General features: G+C 24.9%; 5 protein-coding genes across 8 annotated transcripts; 3 read left to right on the top strand and 2 right to left on the bottom strand.

Annotated features, from left to right (window-relative positions):
- Nucleotides 1-1,570: 1,570 nt before the first annotated feature.
- LOC129614528 (CDP-diacylglycerol--glycerol-3-phosphate 3-phosphatidyltransferase, mitochondrial) lies at nucleotides 1,571-3,749 on the bottom strand. Its single transcript, XM_055529178.1, has 4 exons — nucleotides 2,715-3,749; nucleotides 2,422-2,630; nucleotides 2,079-2,245; nucleotides 1,571-2,005 (listed from the first exon to the last, which is right to left on the bottom strand). The coding sequence occupies exons 1-4, from the start codon at nucleotides 3,553-3,555 to the stop codon at nucleotides 1,753-1,755; spliced, it is 1,470 nt and encodes a 489-aa protein (XP_055385153.1). The 5' UTR covers nucleotides 3,556-3,749; the 3' UTR covers nucleotides 1,571-1,752.
- A 3,632-nt stretch (nucleotides 3,750-7,381) lies between these two features.
- LOC129614469 (carotenoid isomerooxygenase) lies at nucleotides 7,382-12,090 on the top strand. Of its 4 annotated transcripts, none has more exons than XM_055529070.1 (9): nucleotides 7,382-7,400; nucleotides 7,681-7,730; nucleotides 9,100-9,241; nucleotides 9,604-9,970; nucleotides 10,049-10,302; nucleotides 10,675-11,400; nucleotides 11,472-11,533; nucleotides 11,603-11,701; nucleotides 11,776-12,090. In XM_055529070.1, exons 2-9 carry the CDS (start codon nucleotides 7,689-7,691, stop codon nucleotides 11,971-11,973), a joined length of 1,890 nt encoding a protein of 629 aa, XP_055385045.1. In that variant the 5' UTR covers nucleotides 7,382-7,400; nucleotides 7,681-7,688; the 3' UTR covers nucleotides 11,974-12,090. The 4 variants fall into 4 exon arrangements, with proteins under 4 accessions (XP_055385045.1, XP_055385044.1, XP_055385042.1 ...); XM_055529069.1 differs by having other exon boundaries at nucleotides 7,386-7,404; XM_055529067.1 differs by lacking the exon at nucleotides 7,382-7,400 and adding an exon at nucleotides 7,412-7,621.
- Nucleotides 12,091-14,299: 2,209 nt separating this feature from the next.
- On the top strand, nucleotides 14,300-18,884 carry LOC129614517 (adenosine deaminase 2-like). The gene is made up of 8 exons (XM_055529165.1): nucleotides 14,300-14,746; nucleotides 16,382-16,506; nucleotides 16,560-16,923; nucleotides 17,458-17,627; nucleotides 17,696-17,877; nucleotides 18,062-18,198; nucleotides 18,262-18,619; nucleotides 18,695-18,884. The coding sequence occupies exons 1-8, from the start codon at nucleotides 14,635-14,637 to the stop codon at nucleotides 18,792-18,794; spliced, it is 1,548 nt and encodes a 515-aa protein (XP_055385140.1). The 5' UTR covers nucleotides 14,300-14,634; the 3' UTR covers nucleotides 18,795-18,884.
- A 2,569-nt stretch (nucleotides 18,885-21,453) lies between these two features.
- Nucleotides 21,454-23,459, top strand: LOC129614485 (adenosine deaminase 2-like). Its single transcript, XM_055529088.1, has 8 exons — nucleotides 21,454-21,481; nucleotides 21,558-21,682; nucleotides 21,737-22,106; nucleotides 22,198-22,367; nucleotides 22,495-22,673; nucleotides 22,728-22,864; nucleotides 22,928-23,288; nucleotides 23,342-23,459. The coding sequence occupies exons 1-8, from the start codon at nucleotides 21,454-21,456 to the stop codon at nucleotides 23,457-23,459; spliced, it is 1,488 nt and encodes a 495-aa protein (XP_055385063.1).
- On the bottom strand, nucleotides 23,405-24,389 carry LOC129614512 (low molecular weight phosphotyrosine protein phosphatase 1-like). Its single transcript, XM_055529160.1, has 4 exons — nucleotides 24,230-24,389; nucleotides 23,975-24,159; nucleotides 23,639-23,800; nucleotides 23,405-23,582 (listed from the first exon to the last, which is right to left on the bottom strand). The coding sequence occupies exons 1-4, from the start codon at nucleotides 24,276-24,278 to the stop codon at nucleotides 23,478-23,480; spliced, it is 501 nt and encodes a 166-aa protein (XP_055385135.1). The 5' UTR covers nucleotides 24,279-24,389; the 3' UTR covers nucleotides 23,405-23,477.
- Nucleotides 24,390-24,536: the final 147 nt, after the last annotated feature.

A 24,536-nucleotide genomic window follows, 5' to 3' on the forward strand; every position in this document is an offset into this window, starting at 1 on the left:
AACATTTTTCGAATAACTACATGCATTTTTATCGTTTACAAAAAATATCAAGAACAAACAATTTAAAGTAACATTTATGAAACACAAAAATTCTGCTAACATAGAAAACTCTTTACTCGTCTATTTATGATACATTTAAATTGAATACTCAATTAACTTGTTTATAGCAGAACTATTCTAAGTTAATTTTTCTCAAAAAAAATTTTTAAAGTAATATCCTATGCACGCTCAACGCGACAATTTGTAGCTCATTGATGCACTGTTAGTAGTTCGTTTTCAAGCGCAATAATCCTGTATCCAAATTTTATTTTATTTATGGATTTTCATCTAAAACAAATACAAGTGTTTTTTATCGTTCAAAGGAGTCTTCCGTGAATATGAGTAAAAATTAAATTTTTTCCTTTAATTTACTCTCTTTATTTAGAATAGTTAAGCTCTAAACGGGTGATTCATTATCCTAAAAGAAAATTAATATTCAACTGTAATTTGTTAATTTTTGAAAAAATAAACAAACCTTTTTACAGTCCTTAAAGTTTAAGAAAAAGAAAAACATATTTTTTTATGGAATTAAGACCAAATGAGTTCCTAGTTTAGGTAGTTCAGATTAAGGCATTCAATTAAAATCATCGCACTGGTCATATGAGCACTCTTACCAATTTCTTACCAATCAATTTTTATTCCTTATTTAAATTAGTCTATAACTTATATCTTTCGTTTTTTCGATAACACATTTAGCTTTTGTGACCCTTCTAGATATTTGAACTGACTGCAAGCAGAAGACTTACAGGGCCACAATAATATTTTCTAATTTTTAATCTTTTTTATACTTTCTTTCACAAAATTCATGTTTTTCATGTTTTTAATACTTCTAAATTCCGATTCATGTTTTTAATACTTCTAAACTATAAGGTTTCAAAAAAAAATTAACCAACACTCACTTTTTTTAGATGCTTATTTTATGTTTTTTTTTTGTATATTTTTAATTTTAAACTTAAAGTAAATCAATTATATTATAACTGTAAATATTGATATCATAAAAATGTTGCATAAAAGTTTTACTAAAAAACAATTGTGGAATATTTTTACCATTTATATATTCTTAAATAATATATTCAAACAAGTAATTGTGAAAATATTTGAAAGATTCATAGTATATGGACATATATTGAATTCAGATGAGAAACAACCTATACATTAAATAAAAAACCTACATAATGAATTTTTCATTTTTTTCCAACCATCATGTTAATAAGCATTATTTAACTGCATAAATATTATTTTATAAAATAAGATCACAAATGAAAATATATGAATTTAAAAACTTGACTAAAATAACCAATTTGGTTTGATAGATTATAAGGAAATTATTAATTTTTTATAAATTAAAACAAATAAAAAGAAAAGCATAAAAAGTACATAGAAATTATTAAAAAATATCAATGGATGTTTAGATTTAGTAAAACGAAACGATAATAAAAATTAAACTAAAACCTGCGTTATTTTAATTCAATTACCTACTTTAAAATACTAAAAGGTGGGCTATCATAAAATATCAAAAAGTTTCTTAATTTTCTAACTGTCTTGTATTTTATTTGACATAATTACCATTTTATAACATGGAGTAGTTTCAAAAAATTCTAGATTAAAACTTTTAAATAATATCAAACATCAATAGCGAATATTTTATAAAAATTATTCAAAAAACAAATTTAACTAACTATAATTAATTAAGCGTAAGGTGAAATTTTTGAATTAAAAGAAATTTCTGAACAGCTTCACTACTGCTTGAACCCATTTTGGAACTGGACGACTAGATATTTCGCTTTCAGCTGTTGATCCCAATTTATATAAGTTATCAACCTCTAATTGTAAACGCTTTTGTAAGGACTTATTTAAAGTAACAACACAAACTTGTGATTCTAAATCACGATTGACTGATCTTTCTCCAAAATTTGAAGACCCAATTAAAGTAAGATTTGGATAATTGGAGTTCGGCAGATAATACCTACAATATTTTAAAATCATAATTCGATGAATTTTTTTATAAATTATAAATACAAAAGCAATATACAACTCACCACAAACCCTTTGCGTGATAAGTCCAACTATCTTTTTGATATTCAAAAAAATTTACACGATGTGCTTGTTGTGCGTTGAGTAAACTTTCGTAAAATTTTTTTGCTATTAACGAATATGCCGCGGGTATACCACCCGCAGGACCTTTTGCGCCTTGGAAACCGTTGGCCTGCAAATATTTGTATTTGTTTTTTTATCTCAATATAAAAAATTAAATATGTATGTACATATTCTTTAACTTTTGAAGTATTTTGAAAAATTTTGTAAATGAACTTTATCACATAATTTTAAAAAGAAATATAAAACAATAACAACTTAATGCCTTATTTAAAAAGTAGTACTTACGTTAGGATGTGCCATTAAAATACTGCATTGTGCAAAACAATCATTTTGAATAGTATTCATGTATTCATCAGTTAAATTGAAATAGCCAGTGGCAAGTTTAAACAAAGATCCCGGAACTGACGAAGAAAATAGTTTTTTGGTAACTATACTATCGTGGTGAATTCCTAACTGACCCATTTCGATCAAAGGAAAAATCCATGTGTCTGCATCTAGTGTTATTTAAATTTATTATTTTCAATAATAAATTTTTGTCATAATAAAAATTTTAATCAAATTTTAATTCAAATGTTTACCTAGTCGACTTTCATATTCGTTGTGTTGTTGCACGAATATCTCGTCCATTAATTCGCAAACTCTCTTCTTAGCCTCATTAACAAAATCATATTTTTGTCCTTCATAAGGTAACCATTTCCAATTACTATGCAACGTTTCTTCAGAATTCTTTTGAACTAATAAACTAAATTCTTGAACCTTATTCACTAGCTTCTCATAAAAATCTGCTAAGCGCTTATCTTCTATTAAAATATAACGATCTTGCCTATTTGTAAAATAATCATTAGATAAATTTGCTCCACTTATTAGAACTGAGTTATCAAATAAATAAATTTTCATATGCTGTAAACCTAAAAGTTCATTCCATCTTGGTGGTGCTAGTTTTTTGGTTATTCCTCTAAGTACTGGAGTATGATACATAGACAAGCAAAAATTTCTATCAAACTGTTGTATTAATGGCAAAAGCATTGATTTCGAATTTTGTTCGCCGCGAGTTCCACGGGTAAAATCCAATAACACATTTACTTTAAGATTTTGATTTTTACTTAAATTTTGGTGTATTGTTTGAACAAAAGCCTTCTCCAAATGTCCAGTTCCCATGTACAAACTAGCCAAAACTATTCTACGTTTTGCTAAAGCAGATTTTTCAATTATAGTATCATAAAATACATTTGGCTCCGATATAATTTTTATCTGATCCCCATTTACAGGGAAACATGGTGAATACGATAGTAACCATGTTAAGCTTTCCAATCCAGGTGGAAATATTAATGTTGATGACTTTGCATTGAATAAATCTAATGTTGTTGTGGAACTTTGTAATTGGGGATCAACTACTGTTGAAAATAACCTTCTAATCATTTAAAATTGTGATAAAAACCTTTTTATCTTTCGTGAGTATGGTTTTGCTATTAAAAGGGGATCGTATCGTTTTGCTTTAAAATAGACAAAACTGACAAGTTTTCTTTCTTTATGTAAAATATTCAAAAAATATTATCGAAAGGTAATTTGTTCTTTTTTGTATCAACAAAATGAATTCACAGGTGTTATATGTGATTGATAGATTACTAATGGTTTGATTAACTAATTTCAACTGTCTTAAGCTGTCAACTGTCAAAAAAACTTTACAGGGCTGTGTATGTATTTGCACAAATTTCATTATTTCAAAGTTTGTTCAACATGTACATATTCTAATTGATTGTAAACTAAACCAACAGAATTTATTTGGAAGGCTAGCTCAGTTTGTGAATAATATAAGTAGGTTCATATGTATTTATATAAAACAATATAAAACTAAAAATTTTTTGCGTTCTTGAATTATAAAATTTTTGATGACTTCAATTAAACGCCATGACACCATTTTTAATTCAGAAAAGAGGTCTGTCTGGTAAATGAAAGTTTTGTAACGTTTTAAAAATTTTTAACTGTCAAAACATATGCTGTTCTTTATGTATGTACAAACTATTTATATTTGCTAATTATTTTGAAATTTGTGGTTTATTAATTATTTTATAAAATTTTTAAAAAAGTTTTTTATACTTTTCCATTTGGTTTATTTTTTCATAAATCAAAATTTTTGGTTTTTTGTGAGAAAAGACGTAATTCTTTTCTCTTTTTAAAATTTTTTCAGGTTTTATACCAGACAGACCTATTATGTCATTCTTTTTAGTCCCAATAAGAAACATTGACAAGTATACTTTTATAGGTTTTTAATAACATGTATGCATATAACAAGCACTTGACAAAACCATGTTGTTTTAGATCAAGAAAGTAATGTTTGTCATATATAAATAGGTAATTATGTAAATTTTATTCGTTTTTGATTGGTCAAGAGTAGAAACTTTGACAACCGCATAATAAAATAACTAAGCAGCCCGTATTAATTCGTATTATATTAATGCAAATATGTATGTAAATATTTCGTGCATATAACACTCTCAATTGATAAGAAGAACATGAATTTTTTTGATTAATGAAACGAAACTGGAAGGAAGGAAATGCAAATACGAATGCCTTTAATGTCAATTTAAAAGTAGAATTTAACCTCAATTCTTTACAAAATTTAAATCAGTTATTTTGAGTTACATAAAAAGCAAGTTTGAAGTTTTTATCCAGTTACTACTTCAAAAGTAATAAACTACTAAGGAAGAAGGAAAGATAGCAGTTGCCACTTCTTCGTAAAATAAAGATTATGTTTCTTTACTAACTTTTTTTTAAATTATTTAACTAACATTGTAAACTTGACCATTGCATATATATAATAAATTGAAATGAATGTTAAATTACATAATATAATATATGTACATATGTACATACATAATAAAATACATACATATATAATACTTTACCATTCACAATGGATATTCATATAAGTATGTATAATGTATACAGTGAATAAATCCCAACACATTTTATTTACGGCAATGAAAATCAATAAAATACACGTGGTTATAAATGCAAAATTTTATGCATGCAAAAAAATTTTACTTATATTATTCTTAATCTAATTGATTTTAATTTAGATTATCAATGTAACGGTCAATTAAATTACTCTGATTTTATTTAATTCTAAAACATTCAGTAATTCCATGTCAGTAGGAAAAAGGCAATGTGTAACACTCTCATAAAACTCTAAACTGAGAATTATAAATTCTTCTCAAATTAGCAGGATACTAAATATAAAAAGTAATAATTATAACCTTTGATAAGTCATTTTTTTTAGAAATTATTCATAAAAATCCTATATGTATAATTTCAATCGCAATTTTAACATACAAAATCACTACGTATACCGTGCACCTTTATACATACATGTACATATACGTAATCATTATTTTGTCAAGGTTAAGATTAAAGTAATTTACTTATGTACATATATGTATAAATAAAGTTTATATACATATACATTGTATATAACAGTAATTTGGTTTAGTAAATCCTAGACCTGTTGATTTATTTATTAACGTCTATAAATTGAAAACAAAAAACCGCCATCAATAAAATTATACCACGTAACTGCATGCTATATATTGCTGAAATAATAAATTTGATCGTTTAAAGAATTGCTTGAAATAAATTTTTGTAATTTTTTTGTAAACAATTTTATTTTATTGAGATAGACTGATTTCAAAATTGAAGTAATATGGTTTTAAGACACAGGTTATAAATTCTTACTGTTGGATATTAGGTGCATAGAAATTATATATAGTTTATTTAATCACATACAAAAATTAATTTAATATTAAATACTAAATATTAGAGTAATTATGTAATTTTTATTATAGTAACGTTTGCCGAAATACGGATCTGATGGCAACTAGAATAATGCAGTTTTACAATTTTAATTGCTGAATAAGTTAAATAGATTATATGGATCTGCAAGTAGATGTTACTCATTTTCTGTTTATTTTATTGACAAAAAAAAATATTGAAAAGTTGATAAAAAATTTTACATTTTTAAAAAAGTTCAGTGAAAAAATAATGGACGGTTTGATTCGCCTAAAATCAACCTGAAATTTTTATGAAAATGACCGTATATAGATATGATAAAGTTGGGGCAAACCAATGGTTTGTATTGTAGCACTTTTCCCTTCAACAAGTGAAAATTCTGCTTTTAAATACAGTCTATGTATACCTATCACACTATTAAAATTATTTTCATTCATATACAAAACTATTTCTAGGATTGCATATATTTAGGATGAGCGATTTATGCAGTCTTTGAAATAGAGCAAAAATTAATATAAAGAGGGGTTAACATAATGCTGGATTTTAAGGGTTAATTGTGTGAGTTAAGAAAAATAATTATATTTTTTAATGTAATGGAGTTTACCGTTATAAAAATTTGGAAAAGCTTGCGGTTTCGGAAATATAAGATGTCAAAAATTCAAATTTTACGAATTTCAAGAGGTGATAACTTGAGGTGAGATATAACTTGAGAGAGAGGTGATTTATTAATATCTAAAAGCTCCTAAAATTTCAAGCTTCTACAGTCTTGGGTCTAGAAGAAAAACGACATCAAAAATTTGGAAAAAAGGTCTTTAAATAACGGTAAATTTGAGCGGCCATTTTGTTTTTCTTAAGTTGAACTATAGTATACCGCGCTAGGGGAAGCAAGCCACTGCCTTTCTGCGTTTGCAAAATTTCAAAAATTTTATGGTTTCATTGCAACAAATATTTAAAAAAGGCCATTTTTAGGGTTTTGGGGGGGTATAACTTCTAGAGGGGGGGAGATAGGTAAAAATTTTGTTCTACGGAAATAAGTTTCTAGTGAAGATCTATGTACGTATTAAATTTCAGCTTTCTACCTTCAAAGGTGTAGAAGTTTTGTAAACAGACACACGGACAGACGGACGGACGGACGGACGGACGGACGGACGGACAGAGTGAAACTAATAAGCACTTTTTTCAAAAAATTTTTTGGAAAAGTGCTAAAAACGACATGTAGAAAAAAAAACTGAACAATAATTTTAAATTGTATTACATTAAAGTAATTGATGGTAATAATAACAAAAATAAAAATGTAGCTAAAATGAAAAAAAAAAACAATAAATAAATAAAAGACCATAATATATTTTGAGGGTGGAATTATACTATGGTGGTTTAATTTAGGAAACCTATAAAGTTTTTTTCTTTACTTCAATTCAAAATACAGTGGAAAAAATATTTCGTCGGCTATTGTTTTATTTTAAATCGAATATTCGTTAGTTAGTGCGTGAAAATTGAGAAATAAATTTCATTTTTTTTTTTCTGTTTTAATTTCCATCAATAAAATGAAATAAATAAAAAAATAACTTGATTTAATTTTTAAAATATAAAATTAATAATTACATAGTCCGTTTATAATTAAAATTAAAACTCCAGAAATATTAATAACAGCTACATATATACATATAAAGTAGAAATTTCAGATTAATTTATAAAAAAAGTAAAAATTACAAATAAGAAAAAAGTTAATATTTTTTTTTCAATTCTTTAAAATTCTAGCAATTGAAATGGATGGACCTATTAAGAGTTTTGTACGAGAAATATTTGCGGTTAGTTAAAATAAATTTATAAATTTTGATATTGACTGAAAAAAAATTTTTTTAATATTGGCCAAATTTCACCAATATATTATTATGTAACGGCTTAAATACTAAATTTAAATTTCATAGCCAACAAATCTCTAAAATTTTAGTCAAAAAACTTATTTTAATATTAAAAGGCAAACATAAATCATTAATTATATTTATATTTCATTTTTATGTATATACATTACATACATACATATTATATGTGTAGACATATAATATGTATGTAATGCAATAAAGCAAGATTACTTAAATTAGGATTACAAATCCTAAGCTAAAATTTCATTATGCTAAAACGAATATTATATGATTTTTTAAAGGAATACTCTCACATTTTAAAATAATGCACCTCGTGTCTCTGCATCATTATATGAAATACAGCCATATCTCAACGAATAAAAGTTTCTCTCTTTTACCGATCCATACATATTAAATCGGGAATTAATTTAAAAAAAAAATTGTGCGTGTACATGTTTAATCTTAAGAAAATATCAAAATTAGATTTATAACAAAACTGGCTCTACTAATTACAAAAAATTCTAATACATAAATTCACAAATTCGACCTTGTAATGAGCAAATATTAATGGAACCCTTGACATATTGAAATCAATTTACAAAACTATAAAAGTAAAATCAATAATTCAATTTGATTGAAACAATTTTTTTTTGTTTTGATTTTTTTGTTCTTTTATAAAATTTTTAAATAAATTTCAATGACAAGAAAAGACCTTCTCTTTGTGTAATGACCATCAAATTATTTAGAAAATAAAACAAGCAATAACAAATAAAACATAATAAAATTAAATAAAAAAATAAAAAAAAAAAACAATTTTTTTCCTGTTACCAAGTTCATTTTACAAGAATTAGAACTTTACACTTCCGCTTCATAAAATATAAGTACCTATGTACTATGTTATTCTTTAAAATTAATCCTTACATTAATCCTTAATTTGTAATATTGTCGCTTTTTTAAGTTCCCTTCCGGAAGTTTTGAATTCTTACAGCACAGAGTTTCTCAATATTAATCAGATTTTAGAGACAATCTAGTAAAAAGTCCTACATTATTTCTAATTTATGCTTTAGTAGTTAACCTACATGTGTATATTTTTCAAATTCAATTTTTATATTTAGATTCGTAATTGATTTTTTATTAAATTCTATTTTAATTTACAACAAACTAAATCAAGAACTATTTATAAATTGTGCATTCATTTTATAGAGTAACATTTTCGTTTCGTCAATACTAGTATTATCCATTTAATATAATTCATACTTATGATATTTTTATTTGTTTAGATTTTTTGAAGTTACAAAATGTTCTTTATTCGTAGGTAAGATTTAACCCTGAAGCCCATGATCCGGAAGGTGAAAGAATCGATGGAAGTGGTCAATGTTACCCTAATTGCGATGGTACTGTATGGTTAAGATCATGTGAAAAAGAAATCACGGATCCATTAAAAGGCAAAGTTTCAGGTACTTTAATAAAATTTGTAAAAAATGTTGAGATTCTTATTGACATATTTTGATGTATTTCCAATATTCTACTAAGCACATATTTCCGTAACTAATTCAAAGTAAACTAAATAATTAGAACTATTTAATTAAAGATGGTGTTAATGAAAACGGAAACTTAGTTTACTTTTATAATATTATATAATATTATTTAAGGAAGGATCTAAATTACAATCCTCTACACTATTCAAGTTCCATTCCACTATTTAAAATGCTAGTCTAAAACCCACAGTTCTTAGAAGTTTTTGAAACATAAAAATCAATACATAAAACATGCAAGAAATGGTAACATGTTTTGATTTGAAAAAAGAAATTTATTTCAGGACATATTCCAAAATGGTTAAATGGATCACTTTTACGAAATGGACCAGGAAATTTAAAATTTGGTGATACAACTTATCGTCACCTATTTGATAGTTCAGCATTATTACATAGATTTGGTATTAAAGATGGTGAAGTAACATATCAATGTAAATTTCTTCGTACGGAAACGTACAAAAAGAATCTAGCAGCTCAAAGAATAGTTGTAACGGAATTTGGTACAGCAGCAGTTCCAGATCCATGTCAATCAATTTTTCAAAGAGTTGCTGCAGTTTTTGATCCAGATGGTGCAACAGACAATAGTATGGTTTCAGTTTATCCTTTTGGTGATGAATATTATGCTATGTCAGATGGTCCTTTTATGCATAAGTAAATTGTGGAAAAAAGTTTTTAATTTGTTAAATAACATACATAATGTATTTATCAAAATTATTTTTGTTGTTGTAGAATTGATCCAGTCACATTAGAAACACAAAATCGAAAAAAAATCAGTGATTATGTAGGAATAATAAATCATACATCTCATCCACATGTGATGTCAGATAAAACTGTTTATAATTTAGGAATGTCAGTAACAAAATTTGGTCCGGTGTACAACATCATATGTTTTCCAAAAGGACATAATATGTTTAAAAATGCACATATTGTTGGTTCAATTCCATGTCGCTGGAAAATACATCCGTGCTACATGCACACATTTGGTATGTGTATTTATATTATTATAAGCATATATTATTCATTTTGTATTATAATTATATTAATAATTGCAATATTTTTATGTATTTAATTTTCCCTAAAAATATGCAATATTTTTTTCGTTGAGCTTTCATTGAATACGTCAGTTTCAATTTTTATTACATTTTTGCTTATATTTCAATGCAAAATATAACACACAAATTCAAGTACAACTGCAATTATGCTTGGATCTATGCATTGTATAGCCTTTCTGGTTAATTTGAAAAAAAATTTTTGCTTTGTTTCCAAAGACGCATTGTATATTTTATCAAGAACAAAATACAATTGTAACTCTGAAGTTTTTATTTCTCAATTTCACTTTTATTAAATTTTTATAGGAATCACAAAACGTTTTTTTGTAATAGTTGAACAACCAATGACAGTATGCCTTAAAGATTATGTTAAGGCACAAATGACAAATCAACCAATGATTTCATCATTGAAATTTTTTGAAGACAAATGTACAATAATTTATTTAATGGATAGAAAAACCGGAAAAGTTCATTACACTTACAAAGCAGAAGCATTTTTTTATCTTCATATAATTAATTGTTATGAACAAGATCAACATGTTATAGTAGACATATGCTGTTATAAGGATCCTGCAATGTTAAATTGTATGTATATTGAAAGTATGATGAATATGCAAACTAATCCAAATTATGCAGCAATGTTTCGGGCACGTCCACTTAGATTTATATTACCATTATCAAAAATTGAAAGTTATTGTCCAAATACTTTAATGAAATCCTTATCTTTAACAAGTTTATCTGGACGTTTAACTGGCTATCATTATAATCATCAGCAGCATACAAAACCTTCATTAAAAAGATCAGAATCTACTCAACATGATGTAACATTTTTAGCAGCTAATACAAATTTAGATTTAAGTAACAATAATCCAGAGTTGGATACAAGAGATGTTGTTTTACGTAATTTAATTACGTTGGATAATACTAGAGCAGAAGCATATAAATTACAAGATGGTGGAATATTTGTTAGACCAGAACTTTTAGGCGATATTGGATGTGAAACTCCAAGAATTAATTATGAAAAATATTTAGGTAAACAAATACAATTACAAAACTTTAACTAGAAAATCTATTAATCTGCAAATTTTTAATAAATTGTATAGGTCAAAAGTATAGATATTTTTATGCAATAAGTTGTGATGTTGATATGGAAAATCCTGGAACAGTAATTTAAAAACCCAAAAAATATATGTAATTATATGTAATCAAATAAATCTTTTGTTTATTTATACAGTTAATCAAAATTGATGTTGTTACTAAAACTAAAAAAACATGGAGTGAATATAATTGTTACCCAAGTGAACCGATATTTGTATCTAGCCCTAATTCACAGGTAAAAATTCTGTTACTATTGATTAATACCTAAGTAGCATAAAATTTTTAAGATTAAATTTGATATTTTTCTAGGATGAAGACGATGGAGTCGTGTTAGCTGCTCTGGTTTGGGGTAGTGTACAAGAAGATAGAGCTGGTTTATTAGTTCTTGATGCAAAAACTTGGACTGAACTTGGTCGTTGTGTATTTAAATGTCCTGGACCAGTTCCAAAATGTTTACATGGTTGGTACGCCCCGAGCACAGAATGTGGTCGTGAGCTTCATGTATAATATTTTTACCGAATTTTCCGCTTATTCATCACTTATTTTTCTAAAAATTTATGTGTAAAAAAGAAAATTTATTTTATTTTTTATATAAATATTTCAATAAAATGCTTGAAATACCAACGTTTTCAATATTTCATTTAAAATTTTCATTAAGAGTGAACTTTAATTTAGGTTTCGTTATCAGGTAAGCAAAGGCGTTTTGCCGACCCCTAGGGAAGCATTTCTATTTATCATAATTAGCCTCATTTTTTACCTCGTTTACAGGAGTTTTGCCTTTTCGTATTGTGTAGTTGAAGTTGGTTCGATCCCTTCAGGTTGCCGCTGTATGAAGATAGGCTAATATTGTTAGATTTGCAATGGTTGTGCTCTGGTAGATTTAACTCAAAATTTCTAAAATTATTAAAAACTTTTACCTTTCAAATTTCGTTTTACAACACTGACTATGGGTTACGTATGCATAAAATTCGTACACAAACATACGTGAAACCTAAAATTCTAAAAGAAAGTAAATTTTAAAATGCCAATAAATTTTTTTTATGATTTTAGTCTTTTTTTTTATGTTTCACAGCGCGAAAGCTTTCCTTTTTTTATTATTTTATTTGTTTTGCTTGTTTTTTATGCAAAATTATATTCTGGGAACCATAAATATAATGTTAATGTGCCTTACATATAGGTATACTATTTGTTTACATAATCATGTGTATGCTAGATGAACATGGATTAAATTTAAGATAAATATTAAAGATGTATCCGAGAGTTCTAAAAGCCTATTACAAAATTTAAAAAGGTTGAATGTGACATGTTTTTGTTTATGAAAGAAAAAAAAACTATATAACAACAACATTTCAATATTTACATTATTTAAATAAATTACTATGAACTTGAATTTTTCTATTCCTCTACTAAAAGTACAGTACTTTTTGAAAGTATTTGTTTTGGCTTAAAATCGATGGTAGTTGAAGAAGATATGATATGAAGATATGATAAATTATTATGGCATGTTACCAGTCCTTTTGCTTTCCTTCTTAAGTATATTAACCACTTTTTGTATTTTCAATACGACAATTCAGAAAATGACAGAGAATATCCAATGAGACTGGGGAAAAGCATTTTAAAGCCAATTCGCTCATCAATATTTTCACCTACTTTGTTTAGTTAGATAATCGTTAACAAATTGCTGTGCTTTTCCAGGCGAGTAAATCCTTTTTTGACCCTATATATAGAAATACGTCCAAAACTTAGGAGTAGCAGATAACTTATGTTTTTTAAAGCGAAGTCTTTTAATTAATAAAGAAAATAAATATATGTATGTAATTTTTTTATAATAACTTCACTAACTTTATTCGTTCAATTATACAAGTTAAAAGCATTCAAAATTAAATTAAATTTTTCACCGTCAAAATAAATACTTACTAAATTATATTTAAATAAAAATCATTTGCAAAATATAATAAAATAATAATAATCTCAATATAACAATTATTAACAATAAAAACTAAAAAGAATAAAATTTATAAATCTATATATTTAAAAATATATTCTTATAATTTTTTACTAGTACTGTAATTTAAAAAATGTTAGCATAGTGTTCATATTTATTATTCTGAAAATGTTATAGATGACTTTTGTTTCCGTTTGGAATATCTTTTTCATGGTTTCTGGAAAATTTCTTCATATTGATTATATAAGGATATGAAAAAATTGTAAACTGCAATTTTAAAAAACAGCTGTAATGAACTCTTATAAATTATGAGGACTACTCAAATACTAAAATTGAATATTTTACTTAATATCGTTATCAAATATTATTTTTGTTAAATATCAAAACCGAGAAATAATTTATGAACAAATTTTTTGACTTTATATATTCAATTTAAATTAAATCTATTGCGTACTTGACTTAGAATGATCCGAGTACATTGTTGTGTTACTGCAATCTTATAATTACTTAACTAATGTTTAAAAAATTTAAATATCCAATTTAATTAGCTATATGCATCCATAAAAATAGTATTAACAAAATGAATAATTTTAAAAAGTCTTGAATTTTTGATTACCTCATATATGTTAAGTAAAATAAGAAGTATAATTGAAATCCTAAGATTTGTTTGAATAATTTTTCTATTTCATTTTATATTCATTTTATAATAGAACTTTAATAGTCCCTGTATTACAATAACCTAATAATACCAAGAGTTTATATACATACATCTACAATATTAAATTTTATATTGCTATTTAAAAAATAGTAATTTTAGAAAATAAAAAACAAAATTTAAGCTTTGACTAAATTCTACTTGTAATTTTTGCAATCAGTTTTGCACTTTCATTCAGTCTAATCACAATACAAAAAGAGAATTCTTGGATTATTTTAAGAGCAAACAGATCGACTAGATCAGCTGTTCCTTTTATTAAATTTACATTAAACAATAATAAATTATACATAAAATTAATTAATAATATAAAAATAACATTTCTTTAATGCAAAAACAAAATTTTTATATTCAAATTAAAGTATAAATTCTTTATAAGAATAAAAAAATTATGATAAGAAAAAGAAATTTAAAATTCAAATGAATATTACAAAATTTCATTGGAAAATTTCAATTTTTGAGAAAAATTAAAAATTAAAAAAAAAAACTGCCCAATTAACTAACGTTCAATATGTGTTTTAAACTGAAAATGTTTATATTTAAAAATTTCTTGGATTTTGTAAAATTTTCATTTCTTTTAATAATAATTTCAAATAATTTAATTGCAGCTTCAATTGATTTTTGTAAGTTTGTTTTTTACATAATAGAAATTAATTTTAAGTATTGCTTAGCTTTACAAATTTACATTAACATTGTATGGATGCACAATTTAGCAATTACTCATGAGGAAAAACTTATAAACTAAAAAATTTTGTGTATTAAAAACGTATTACAGTAATTTAATGAAGTTAAAATATTCATATTTGAATTTTTTAATCACTGGGTTGGAGAAATAAAAAAACCTTCTCCAAGATGCATTAATAAAAAAAAAATCAGTTATATAACGTATTAAAATTTTTCAAGTGTATCTTTTAACACCATACTCGTACATACACATACTTATGTATGTAAATTTTTGTAAACTGCATAAATTTTCATATTATGCTTATAAAATTTTATAAATTTTATTTTGCTTCAATTTATTTTTGAAAGAGCCTTCAAGCTTTTTTAGAGCTTTTAATTTAACATATATAAAGTGGCCATATATAACTCATAAATATGTATATGTATTATATATATTGGGAAAATTTTATTATCATAATATTTATAGGATAATAAATAAAAGCTCTTTTTTATACCTATTAAGGCAGGTATATATAGCACATGTGAAAAAAATAAATAAAATTATAAATTTTAGTTCCTTTTATACTACGATACCTACTAAAGACCTATTATTAATAATGAAAATTACACGTACATCGGCATACGCAACTTTATAATTGAGGCACTCAGCGTATTAGTGCCTTACTTGCAAAAATGACATTTCGATTAAATCGCTATTGAAATATTTAAATATTTAATTTTTAAGAAAATTTTTAAAAAGCAAAAGCAAACTTATGTCAAAATAAAGTGAAAAATGAAGTAAACTAAGTATTTTAAAAATATAGAAAAATTCTTTAGGCCATTACAGCTCAATTGAGCATAATAACTCATTTTTGTAAAAATGTTGGATATGCCACTAATGCGCTGAACGCCTCAATTACACATTAATTTTTGTATTCCTATTCATATATAAGAATTTTTAAATGTACAAAACTAAAATTGATTAAAATACTAATTAGATATTCAATATAGTAACCTAATTTCTTTTGTAACATTAATTATGAATTTTAATGATGAATAAACTAATGTATGTCGATATATATGTATATATACATATATGTGTGTATGTTAAAGTAAATAATCTGAATCTACTTATGTAAAATATTTGAATTCTAATTCATCATTTGCAATTTTTAGATAATTGTTTACATATGTGGGTATTATACATATTATGTAATTGGGATTGTGCATAATTATCGTAAGATCAAAATTTATAATTAGAAAAATTACATTAACATTAAGGCCACATTTCCGTTAAAATCTCTTTTTTATGTTTTAAAGAATCTTGAATAGTTTTATAATAATTTAAACAAGAACTTCTAATTATAAATTCTTATTGAATTGTTTTTTAATTTTAAACAGATTAAAAGAAGTTCTCCTTTTAGCATCTTTTTAAAATAAAAAAATTTATTTAGCATTAAATTTTCTCAATTTCGCATACCAAAAAATACACAAAACTAATTATTTTTAATAATTCGTAATTACTTATTTACATTCATGATTTTTTTGATTATCATATTTTTGCTTTATTCAAATATATGTATATATGAATATAGCTTATACATCAGTTCGAGATAAAATTTTAGAAAGCGAACGTGTAGCTGCAACTGGTGGTAGTATATGGTTGAATGCAAGAGAAGCTAAAGCTAACGCAATTTTAATGAAGGCTAAAAATCAAGAAGTAATTTAAATTATTTTATTTTAATAATATAATAATTATTGTCTAACATATAGATTACTGAAGGATTAAGAAATCCTGATATATATGCACCATCAATGCATTTCTTTCATGCTAAATCACGTATTCGTCGATCTGAAGTTTTTCGTATCATTTCTAAAATGCCAAAAGGTTCATTTTTACATGGACATCAACGTGGAATGGTATCATCAAAATGGATTATAAAAAATATAATGTCACAATTTAATGTATTCTCTTGTCGTGATCAACGTGGTATTTTTATATTCACAGCTCGTAATCATACAAAATGTGTAACACCATTAGAAAATGTTTGCACAGAACGAAATAATTCACCAGATAAAAAACAATATGATAGGGTGCTAGAAAAGCATATCAACATGTTTACATTGCATCCAGAAAGTAAATAAAAACAAACTTATATTATTATTTATTTATTTATATATATATATATTTCATATTATATTTTAAAGTACATAACATGTAAATATTGTATTATATACACAAATATTTTGTTATAATTTAAATTTAAAAGAAAATCACAACCACATTAAGCTTTTATTTCCAAGTCCAAGGTCAGTTTTCAATTACCATTTATTATTATAGTGAAAATTTTTTCATATTATGTTTATTTTTTTATTTACATTATTAATGAAGAGGAAAAATTGCATGCATGTTCTATGACGTCAAGTGAATTAAGAAAAATTAGGTTAAACTAATAATGGAAAAAAAAATGATATATTAAAATTAAAAAATTAATTTTTGGGATATTAACCTCTGAAATCTTTGTTATAATATGAAATTGAAGTGATTCAAAGCTAATCTGCTGGGATAAAATGGATTCGGCGATGTGTACATACTCGTAGTCATTGAAATTTAAAAAGTTTCAATGTTTTTTATTAATGTTAACACGGAATGTATACATTTCTTTTTCAGTTGGTCTTACGGAAAGAAATAAACTTTGGGAGAAATTCGAGAATATATTTTATGCAACTGAAGATATTTATAAATATTTGCCAGTATTCCGTGAATATAATAAGCGAATATTAGAAGAATTATATGCAGATAATATTATGTATGCAGAAATAAGATCCTCTTTATCACCGGTATATAAAAATGAATTAATTTAATTATTTTTTGCTCACAAATATAAATTAATATTTAATATATGTAGCTCTATTGTGATCGAAATCGTAATTATTCGTCATTAGAGGTTTTAAATGAATTGGAACAAATTGTAAAGGATTTTAAAAAGACTCATCCAGATTTTATTGGTATGAAAATAATTTATGCTAAAAAAAATAATGCTAACAAAGCTGAAATGTGTAAAAGAATAGATACTTTTAAAGAATTATAGTAAGTATATAAAAGTTGATATATTATTCTTAAAAATTATAAAACTTATAAATGAAATAAGTATTTTTTCAAACTTGTTTTTCCTCCTATTACTTAACCAAAATACATATTTAAAATGAACAGCTCCATACACAAATATGCAATATTCAAATTTTAAAAAACATATTTGATTTATTTGTTATAGCAAAGCAAAACCGAATATTTTAATTGGTTTCGATATTGTTGGACAAGAGGATTTGGGTGAACCGTTACAAAAGTTTATTGATGAATTATCAGAGTTACCAGAAGGAGCGAATTTTTTTTTTCATGCTGGTGAAACAAGTATGAAATAATTTCTTTTTTTTTGTAAAATATATTTTGTACATGATTAAATTTATTTTTTAGATTGGTTCGGGAAAACCGATTTAAATATGTTAGATGCAATTTTATTAAATACTCGTCGTATCGGACATGCTTATGCATTAGCAAAACATCCTCAACTATGGGATACAATAAAATCAAGAAAAATCGCAATTGAAGTAAATCCTATATCAAATCAAATTCTTGGTTATATTTGGGATTTACGTAATCATCCAGCAGCATTTTATATTGCTGAAGATTTACCATTGATTATTTCTGGAGATGATCCAGGTATTTGGAATGGAAAAGCATTATCATACGATTTTTATTATGCATTTATGAGTTTTACTTCAGCACATGCTGATTTAAGAGTTTTAAAACAATTCGCTCTAAATTCAATAAGGTATCAAAATTTAAATATAATTATAAATCTAGCACATAACTTATTAATAAAATTTTTGTGATTAATTTTTTTTAGGTATGCAATTTTAACACCAGAAGAAAAAAGACAATTCAACAAAATTTTTAGTAAAAAATGGGATAAATTTATAGATGAAATAATCAATTCAAAATATTAATTTTAGTAAATTTTAAATGTTAAATACATTTATTTATAATTTAAATTCCATATAAATTATTAAAACTTTAATTTTTATAATCCAATTGAATTATTTGTTTTTCAAGAATCGAATTTTAAATTTATTGCATTATGATATCGATTAAGAAATTGTTTCAAGATATACATACATAACGTGTATATATAATACGAGTATGTCCGCCTGATATACAATAAGGAATTAAAATTTATAAAAAATTTTGACTGAATTTACCTTATGACAAACAATTCATTTCTTAAATTTAATTTTTAATTTATCACAGCAGAAACAATTGGCAGCAAATCAAAAAAAAAAATTGAAGCCAATATGAATTTCGCCTAAAAAACAATAGGATGACTTATTTACCGAATTATGCAGTGTAAATGATTAATTAATTCTACTCTTACAATAAAATGTTAAAATATGTGAAGCAAAAGGCATCGTAAAACGCAATTTTGAACCTTACATACATACATATATACAATATGACAAGTAAAAATTATTTAATCTTAAAGTCTTCATCAACAAAAATAACATATAAAAATATATAATTTTAAATTAGCACACATTTTAGTTTTTGGTAAATTGTATAGCTCAACTCTACATAAAAATTTAAATTTTTAATATGGTAAGTATAGACTGCAAATTCTTCTTACAAAATTTATGAAGTAGTAGATTGCAAATTCCAATATAAAAGATTTGTGATATTCGGGTGTGAAATAAAGTTACATAATTTGTTAATTTCACGGACTGTTTAATATAAAACTTAACAATTTTATTTTTATCAAACATACATACACATGTTGTGTATGCACACATTTGATCCACACAACTAAGAGCGGTTAAAAAGTTTAATAGCTTATATGAATGTATCTAAAACATTTGTCTGGTTAAAAAGAAAAGAATTTTTAATAAAAAAAATTAATTTTAATTCAAATTCTAGCTATTTTTTAAGTTTTCTTTAATATTTTTAACATTAACTTACTTCTGTTATTTTTAAATACAATAAATTAATTCGAATTCGACCAAACTTCGCTAAATTTGATGATTTTCCCCCAACTGAAGAATGCTTTAAAACTTTAAATTAACCTTCGTTTTAAATTGCTGTTATATAATATTTCACGTTATTCGGTAAGATAAATTTTAATACAACAATGAAGTAAACCTATATATATATAAAATAACAGTAGCTTTAAATTCATCGCTTAGGCATTGATAGACTTTAACCAATCTAAACACTTAATTTGGTTTTATTCTTTGTTTTTTGTTTTCTTTTTTGCGATACCTACACTTCTGAGGGATCATCTGCAATAAATAGGTATTTGAAAGTTATATTTAAATTACAAGAAATTAGTTATTGTTATAAAATATTTTTTATTTTAATAAACTTTTAGTGTTTTTGGAGCTGTTGTCGTGAAATATATTAAAATTCAAGTTGTTGCGAATTTGATTAATAAATATTGAAGTAATTTTGTTTTCATTTTAATAGAAAAAAAAATCACAGTTAACTTGAACAAAATTAATTCAAATTAGTTCAATTAAAAATTTTTAAAATTGTCTTGCAAATTTGTCCTAATTATTCGCAAAATACCCGTAACATATTCAAATTAATTTTTAAAAATATTATTGTTAATAGGAACCTAAGTCCTTTTTGTATAAAAATCCACAACTCATAAATTTTAAAAATTAAATTTTAAAATAAAATAAATATAATAATATTATTATTATTAATGTATCAGTATAAGCGCCTATGTTATGTAATATGAGTTAAAACTTCTTTTAATTGATCACAGTGCTCGAAGTGAGGCGTGATGGAGTGGGATGCCATCCCAGTACTTTTAAATAATTGGAAATCCATCCCACCACTTAATAGGAGAGAAAAATGCGTTTCGGAACATGGTTTTTAAAATTCAAGAAAATTTTCTAATGAATTTTAAAAATTTTTTTAACAAAAAATTAAATATATGTAATTTTAAATAAGACCAATTTCAAATAGTAACGTATAATTTATTTTTCTATTAATGAAATTTTCGTTACTACATAGTAGTCTATGCATTTCTTTGATAGCAATTTGCACAGTTTTTGATTCAATTTTTAGTTAATTTAATTTTGAATATAAAAATATTCTCGTTAGTTTACTTCCAAAGTTTGGTAAATTTTGTTTAGTTATTTTTTTAAAAAATAACTAAAATAATACTTTTTTTTTTTTATTTTTTTTTTTTTACCATCCCACCACTTTGAGTATCCCACTTTGACCATTGTGATCATAATAAAATAGCTAAATAATCAGGAAAACTTAAGAAGATCTTCCTTCCAACATCTTAAAAATTTAATGAAGGAATTTATTTTATTAAAATCTTATTGAACATTAGTAACTTGTCAAACTAATTATTTTAATTTAATTTTCCAAATGTAATCATATACGTAGTTATTTATTTAAAAAAATTCCATTTTTTCAGTTTCTGATGTATTAAAATCTTTTTTTTCAGTAACCGAAAAGGATTGTTTTTGCTTTCAATTATCAAAAAAAATCTTACATACACATTATATTTTCTATTCGTTTATTTTTATAAGTCTATTGTAAATGAAAAACATTAAAATTAATAAAATTTTTATAATTTTAAGTCTATTAATATTTTATATGAAGACTACTATTACTGATAATCTTTGTAAGTACCTATAAAAAAAAATAATTTAAATTGAATAAATTTTGAAGATAATTTCTATCTATTATCTAATACACAGCATGGAATAAAATTCGAAATTCTGTAATTCAAACAGAAGAATTTCTTAGTACCGGAGGTAATTTACGCCTTTCAACGAAAGAAGTTTTTGTTGATAGAATTTTAATGAAATACAAAAATGATGAGGTAAATTGAATTAATCTAATTCTTTACGATTAGTAAAATTAGTTACACATTTAGCTTAATGAAGGCTTTAACAATCTAGAAAAGTTAGCTGCTAGTATGCATTTTTTCAAGGCTAAGCAATTGATTGATAACTCTGAAGTTTTTAAGCTTTTAAAATTAATGCCAAAAGGAGGTCTTTTACACGGTCATAATGCAGCTATGGTTTCATCGGAATGGATTATAAAAAATTTAACTTATTATCCTGGTTTACTAAAATGTACTAATAAAGATGGAGTGGTTATATTTTCATTCAGAAAATCTGATTCACATAATTGTAACACAAATTATGAATTGGTGGCAAATGAAAGAAATCGCTCTAACAATCCTGAATTTTATGATCGAATTTTGGAAAAATCTATTAATTTATACGTTCCTAGACCGGAAGGTAGTTATGCCTTCAATTCACATATGTATGCGTAAATTAAGCATGTTATTTAATAACTTTTTTATTTTTATTATATCTTTTTTTACTTAAGTGGAATATCCAAATATTAAAGTAGTTTGGGACAAGTTTCAAAATATATTCTTAACTGTAAATGATTTTATTAAATTTTTACCAGTTTTCAAAGCCTATCATTATCGCTTATTAGAAGAAATGTATCAAGATGGAATTTTTTACATTGAAATGAGGCATACATTCTCTCAGGTAAATTTATTGATCATGAAATTACAATGAAAAAAATTATTTAATTTCCATTTTTATTAATTAACTAATTTAAACGTGTTCGTTATAACTTACATTTAATATTTTTAAAATATTTTCTACCATACAGGGCTATGATCATAAAAATTCTTTAAGCGCTATTGAAATGACCTTAGAACTTTTAAACGTTGTCAAAGATTTCAAACGCACACATCCAGACTTCATTGACCTTAGAGCTATTTATCAAGTGAAAAGACGCATCACAATCGAAGAATTGTCACAACAAATTTCACAATTTTTAACACTGCGGTAATTTATACTATAAAAACTTCTCCTAAACCCCATTTGTAAATGTGAATTTAGTTCATATTTTCCAGAATTTATAATTGGAATTGACTTAGTGGGGCAAGAAGACACTGGAAATTCTCTGTATTATTATTATAAGTTATTGCAACAGTTATCTCCTACCAATAGGTTTTTCTTTCATGCTGGCGAAACAAGTAAATTTTATAAGTTTTTGAAATTTCATATAAGATCATTAACAATTTTTCATTTCATATAAGATTGGTATGGAGTTGCTGCTGATTACAATATCTTGGATGCTATTTTACTAAATACGACCAGGATTGGACATGGTTATGCACTAGTAAAACATCCGGTTCTTTGGAATTCTGTTAAACGTTATGGCATTGCTATAGAAGTTAGTTTGATTTCAAATCAAATTCTACATTTAGTTGAGGATTTACGAAATCATCCTGCGGCATTTTATATTTCTGAAAATATACCAATTGTTATAACAAATGATGACCCAGGCTTTTGGAATGCTAAAGGTTTAAGCTATGATTTTTATTACTGTCTAATGGCTGTCGGTTCAAATAGAGCTGGTTTAAAACTATTGAAGCAATTAATTATCAATTCTTTAAAGTAATTTTCTCTAATATTTATAGTTATTATCACAACACAAAATTTACTTTTAGATACAGTGCAATGACTTCTAACGATAAAAATATTGCAATAAAAATTTTTCACAAACGATGGAATAATTTTTTAGATCATATAATAAAAAACTATAATTTATACAATTCAAAAAACTAATTAAACGTATGTTTTTATTCAACTCTGTTTAACGTCAAATTTACTTAGTTGTGAACTAATAAAATTTTTGCAACAAATCAAAATTTGATCGTAACATTTGATAAAACCATGGACCCCGCGCTCCTAAAATAATTTTTTTATATATATGTATTTATATATAGTATAAATATAACATTTACAAAATATGGATCGAAAATGATTTCGTTGCGAGTATTTCCGTAGAGTCCCAGTAACTTAATTTTGGCTTTGCTATTCGAAGGAGCTAATTCTTTCAATTCAGCCATGTTCATTTCGTCCATACCAAAGATATAATCAAAAATAGTAAAATCTTCTATAGTAATCTAAAAACAAAACTTTTTTAAAATTCCTAATTTTTTAGGTATTTAAAATTCGCAAACTGCTAATCCAGTTAGAAAATATTATTCTGGGCTCTAACCTAGTTTCAAACTTAATAGAATAATGTCTAATTATGGTACTTGTATTGAAAACTAGATGAAAAAAAGGCCTACGCCTACCTTACGCCCAACATGATTGCTTTTTAATCCTCGTTGGCGCAATATTTCTAAACATCTAGATTGCGGTGGACACCCAACATTCCAACTTCGTAAAGCTGCGCTATCTATTGTCCAATTTAATTCATTATGGGGCATAATTAAACTTTTCAAAATGCTTTCTGCCATGGGAGATCGACACGAATTCCCTTAAATTTTTTTTTAAATATGATCATATATGCAAGATTTCTAGATGTAGTTTTATAAATGCTTACTTACCGAGGCAGACAAAAAGTATTTTTAAATTCCCAATGTTTTCACTTTCCATTAATTAAGGCTTTTATCCTAAATTTGCTCGGCATAATGGCAAACAACCAAACCGAAGTTTCTTTTTGTTATCTTTTGTTTATGTAGTATGTATGTACATAGAAAGCTGAAAGGATTTTGACACTAAAAATATATATATGTAAATATTTACATCTTCACATAACCAAAATATTTATATATTTTTAAATGCTGTCAACCTTACATAGCGTACGGACAAACTTGTTGCTTCAATTATTGTCAATACAAGTGCTACAGTAGC

This window comes from Condylostylus longicornis, unplaced genomic scaffold (assembly GCF_029603195.1).
Source record: "Condylostylus longicornis isolate FDR11 unplaced genomic scaffold, ASM2960319v2 ptg000110l, whole genome shotgun sequence".
In the NCBI taxonomy this organism is placed as follows: domain Eukaryota; kingdom Metazoa; phylum Arthropoda; class Insecta; order Diptera; family Dolichopodidae; genus Condylostylus; species Condylostylus longicornis.

Excerpts from the sequence above, each read along its gene's own strand:
- LOC129614528 (XM_055529178.1), bottom strand. The coding sequence starts at position 3,555 with ATGATTAGAAGGTTATTTTCAACAGTAGTTGATCCCCAATTACAAAGT. Across the intron at positions 2,631-2,714 it reads CGAATATGAAAGTCGACTAG|ATGCAGACACATGGATTTTT; the intron begins GTAAACATTTGA and ends AAATAACACTAG. Across the intron at positions 2,246-2,421 it reads TTTTAATGGCACATCCTAAC|GCCAACGGTTTCCAAGGCGC; the intron begins GTAAGTACTACT and ends AAATATTTGCAG.
- LOC129614469 (XM_055529070.1), top strand. The coding sequence starts at position 7,689 with ATGGATGGACCTATTAAGAGTTTTGTACGAGAAATATTTGCG. Across the intron at positions 9,971-10,048 it reads GATGGTCCTTTTATGCATAA|AATTGATCCAGTCACATTAG; the intron begins GTAAATTGTGGA and ends TTGTTGTTGTAG. Across the intron at positions 10,303-10,674 it reads GTGCTACATGCACACATTTG|GAATCACAAAACGTTTTTTT; the intron begins GTATGTGTATTT and ends AAATTTTTATAG.
- LOC129614517 (XM_055529165.1), top strand. The coding sequence starts at position 14,635 with ATGTGTTTTAAACTGAAAATGTTTATATTTAAAAATTTCTTGGATTTT. Across the intron at positions 14,747-16,381 it reads TGCAGCTTCAATTGATTTTT|CTTATACATCAGTTCGAGAT; the intron begins GTAAGTTTGTTT and ends ATATGAATATAG. Across the intron at positions 18,199-18,261 it reads TTTTCATGCTGGTGAAACAA|ATTGGTTCGGGAAAACCGAT; the intron begins GTATGAAATAAT and ends TTTATTTTTTAG.
- LOC129614485 (XM_055529088.1), top strand. The coding sequence starts at position 21,454 with ATGAAGACTACTATTACTGATAATCTTT. Across the intron at positions 22,674-22,727 it reads TCACAATTTTTAACACTGCG|TTCATATTTTCCAGAATTTA; the intron begins GTAATTTATACT and ends ATGTGAATTTAG. Across the intron at positions 22,865-22,927 it reads CTTTCATGCTGGCGAAACAA|ATTGGTATGGAGTTGCTGCT; the intron begins GTAAATTTTATA and ends ATTTCATATAAG.
- LOC129614512 (XM_055529160.1), bottom strand. The coding sequence starts at position 24,278 with ATGGAAAGTGAAAACATTGGGAATTTAAAAATACTTTTTGTCTGCCTC. Across the intron at positions 23,801-23,974 it reads GCAATCATGTTGGGCGTAAG|ATTACTATAGAAGATTTTAC; the intron begins GTAGGCGTAGGC and ends TTTTGTTTTTAG. Across the intron at positions 23,583-23,638 it reads TCATTTTCGATCCATATTTT|GAGCGCGGGGTCCATGGTTT; the intron begins GTAAATGTTATA and ends AAATTATTTTAG.